Source organism: Acipenser ruthenus, chromosome 23, assembly GCF_902713425.1.
Source record: "Acipenser ruthenus chromosome 23, fAciRut3.2 maternal haplotype, whole genome shotgun sequence".
Lineage (NCBI taxonomy): Eukaryota > Metazoa > Chordata > Actinopteri > Acipenseriformes > Acipenseridae > Acipenser > Acipenser ruthenus.
The window spans coordinates 23,493,387-23,497,153 of record NC_081211.1 but is presented as its reverse complement, the minus strand read 5'-3'; the positions used below and the strand labels follow the sequence as shown (position 1 = coordinate 23,497,153).

The window sequence follows — 3,767 nt, the reverse complement described above, 5'->3', positions numbered from 1 at the left end:
TTTGTGTGATTCAGAAGTTTGTTTAACTGTTGTGTAATACTCGCAAGCACAAAGCTACTGTTCTAATATAAATCAGAACCCTAGTACAGTCCAGATCCATTTCAATTCGCTTAATTTAACCCTTTGCACGATGTTCAGTACAGTTTAATGCAACACTGTTCAATGCTTTTATATTTAGCTTATGCTCTTTAAGGATCAATACGTTATTACAAGATTGGTCTTAGAACCAAATTAAAACCGTCTGATTGCAAACTGACATCAAAATATAACAAGAAAGTTGAAAAGATACTGAAATGATGCATTGAAAAGGTCACTTTTTTAAAGTGAAGGCTGCTAGTTGTCCCCTTTTGTTAATTAGTTAAGGTTTAGTTTTGAGTTGGTCAAACAAGGGGTCAGTGTGGTTTTGTTTGGAACAACAGCAATCCATAACATTTTGCCAGGAATGTTAGTGTTTCATAACATTCTTTTGGTGGTTCTCTGTTTTACAGCCTTAAACGTGAAATTTTCTAAAACAAAGTGGTTAGTAAGCATGCTTATTGTGTAAATGTCTTTCTGGTGCAGTCGAATAAGAACACACCTCCCTCTTGTGGCTGTAAAGATGTACTGCAGTTCTCTGAGTGAACCAGCAGCAGAAAATCACTATTCAATGACCGATACAATAAATTCTAATATCTGCCTGAAGATTTAAAATCTTATTTTATGTCATTGGATAGGTTAATAATGAAGTGCACAATCATTTCACATATATATATATATATATATATATATATATATATATATATATATATATATATATATATATATAGGTAACAAAATAACGCGAAGTAGTCAAGTGAACCTTCATATTTATTTATTTTATTGCAGTTTGAATGTTTTTTTGTTTACACCAGTTTTCTTGTACTGGAGTCTGTCTTTAAATTCTCTTGCTGGTTCTCTTCATTGTGACGCCACCTGCTGTAGAGCACTGTAAAGAAATGGACACAGTATGTTGGTTTCTACAGAAACAAGACATTTCTCAGTCCAGCCGTGACAGCTGTGTAGACACACAGCTGCAAATGAGGTTTTCAATGCTTGATAATGTGTCATGTCACGTTAAAACATTTGAAGAAGAATGCTGTACATCAAAATTTAACTGAAGCCAATGAAAATCTAGTATTTCACCATGCAAAATGCCTGCATGTGCTTTCATCAAGATACAACCTGCAAATAGTAAACCTTACACGCAAATATCAGCATCTTGAAAAATATATACACAGCATTCATTTGAAGAAACATCACACTCTTCAGAACACCAGGAGTAAAACCAGGGAGTTAGTCATATGTGTTGTACATTTAAAAAAAAAGAAAGCAACGATTGATTATCAAGCTCTTTAGAAATACAGTGAAAGTTGTCTGGCTGTGCCAATCTGATCTTTCATATCTGCCTGCCTATCTAAATAATTGCTGTTTTTGTACCAAATCTGTATTTTGCACAAACACCACCGAAGAAGAATTCCCTCCCCTCCCCTCTCACCTCGACGAGCTTGCCTCCTGAGATCTCAGCTGTGTGCTGGTAGTTAGGGAATCGCACTGTAATTTTTCCACCCTCCAGGGTCACAGTGGCCTATGGAAGGAAACACATCCGTCATTGAAAAACAGTGAATACAGAGTGGTGTACCCAGTATGTAACCTGTAATGTATTGGTATGGTATGTTTAAAACAAAACAAAAAGCCCAATTAACATAACTTTGAATTTGTATTTAGCTTATTTGTAAATACAGTTTATGTATATATAGATTTGGTAATGTCAGCAATATGCCATGATCTTACCTTGAATTTCTTGCCCGCCATGGTTTCCATTTCGGATTCCTGGTCAATCACAAACTTGTTTGTCATGGTCTTCTGGGGGTAGACCTGGGACCAGGTGAACTCGTTCCCATTCTGGATCACTTCTGTAACAATCTTGAAGTTCCTCCCCTTCTCAATGGTATCATCTGGGATACCTGAACAGGTGAGAGCATGGGGACTTCACGAGCCGAAACAAAGGCTTGGTACAAAAACTTGACATTATAGAGACCAGAGTGCCTGCACCTTACAAACAGCATTGTAATGGGTTTCTTTACTTGAGTCCTATACTACATAAATAGGCTATCCATACAGGGTTTGAGAAGTGCAATACCCAGAGAATGTTCAGTGTTCAACATTTACATCTTAGCTTAACAAAATGAACTGGCATTCCATCAGAGAATAGAGGATCAAGACATTGTTGCAGCTAGTTCCTTCCTCTTGCAGCACAGTGCTATTATAATAACTAACATACTAAAATGCATGTGCATGTAGGATGTTAGAATGTTGCTCTCAAATTCATCAAAGCACCGCAGTCTTAAGAATGCAGATACGTCCATCGATACCCCGGCCATCAGATCTATAACAGGAAAGATTGTCTTACCGATCTTCTTGAGGAATTCGTCGTAGTTCTCCTGGCTCTCGATCTCATACTTGCCATTGAATGCCATGGTGATATCTCTGCTGGAGGAGGCTGGCTGGAGGCGAGTGTGGCTGTGGAAGGTGTAGACTGTCAGAGAGCCCCCCTCTTTAAATACAGTGCTCACACACCTTAATGACACTCATCGTGTCACTGTACATCATAAACTTTATTGTGGCACCACAGTTTTGACAAGGTTGCCCTGCATAAAGTAAGTCACTGATTCTAATGTCAATGAACTCAAAAGTTAATCATTTTCTTGAGACGACAATTCTGTACAAGACACTGGCTCATCTGTGGGGATCTTTGTGTGGCAAAGTGAAGAACAAGAAACGCCAGCATTAAAGTGGGCCTTCAGATTCTCTTTTTATATAGAAATCTGTTTCAGGTGCCCGTGGGTAACAAAGAACTGCTTTTTAAAGATCCTCCAGCTGATTTCACAGATCCAGTTATCCGGGATTATAAAGTATAAAAATAAAAACAGAAATAAAATGCATATTCCATATCCCTTTCTAGATAAGCGCAATAATGATTAGAAATTATTAGATTTTACAGTCTGACCAATAAACTTCCAAAAAACATAATGTCAGGTATTAAGTCCCTGATTTGAACCCTTTCATTCCAGTCTTAGCGCTGTTTAGAGTTCTTGAAGAACTGACATGACTTTAAAGTCTCATTTACCAAAATATATGTAAAACTGTGTTTGTCCTGTTCTCATGTATACTAAAAAAGAGCTTATTTTTTTAATTATAGCATTTAATTTCGCATTCTTCAACCGTACAAAAATAATTCAGGACTGAAAGGGTTAACTTGAAATGTATTATTGTCGTGTTTTTTTCAGTGAATTATAAGTGTTTATAAACCTATAAATAGTTAGAACTATATTATTTTATGATGATAAATCTTTAAATGTGAGCAGCTTTCATTAAAAAAAAAAAAAAAAACCTTCTAAAACCTTCTTGAAACTGATTTGGTTGCAGCTAAAAACAAGATCTTCTGTACACACAAATTGGAATGCTGCATTCTTTATATGAGAAGATGTGATTCCCTGCTGGTCTCAAACAAAAGGTCTACTCTTGAACTTCTAGAAGGAACGATAGAAATAAGAAATGCTTAGACCGGAATCCAGTTAAAATGGCAGAATAAATGTCGACCATATTTCAACTAATTAAACCAGAAACATAGCAGTTCACATCCTAAGAAACAACATCTCAAAATCCAATAGCTTAGGTTCTGAAATGAAAAGCAAGGTTTAAAAAAAAAATAAAATTTTTTAAAGTTTATTATAACTTAGTAAAAGTAT

At 35.9% G+C, this 3,767-nt stretch overlaps 1 protein-coding gene across 1 annotated transcript; it reads right to left on the bottom strand.

The window, feature by feature from the left end:
- Window positions 1-835: 835 nt before the first annotated feature.
- Window positions 836-2,571, bottom strand: LOC117431101 (gastrotropin-like). Its single transcript, XM_034051737.3, has 4 exons — window positions 2,429-2,571; window positions 1,810-1,982; window positions 1,514-1,603; window positions 836-964 (listed from the first exon to the last, which is right to left on the bottom strand). The coding sequence occupies exons 1-4, from the start codon at window positions 2,493-2,495 to the stop codon at window positions 914-916; spliced, it is 381 nt and encodes a 126-aa protein (XP_033907628.3). The 5' UTR covers window positions 2,496-2,571; the 3' UTR covers window positions 836-913.
- Window positions 2,572-3,767: the final 1,196 nt, after the last annotated feature.

Coding starts and splice junctions, on each gene's coding strand:
- LOC117431101 (XM_034051737.3), bottom strand. CDS start 2,495: ATGGCATTCAATGGCAAGTATGAGATCGAGAGCCAGGAGAACTACGAC. Junction 1,604..1,809: donor TGGCGGGCAAGAAATTCAAG/GTAAGATCATGG, acceptor TTCCTTCCATAG/GCCACTGTGACCCTGGAGGG. Junction 965..1,513: donor CAGGAGGCAAGCTCGTCGAG/GTGAGAGGGGAG, acceptor ATTTCTTTACAG/TGCTCTACAGCAGGTGGCGT.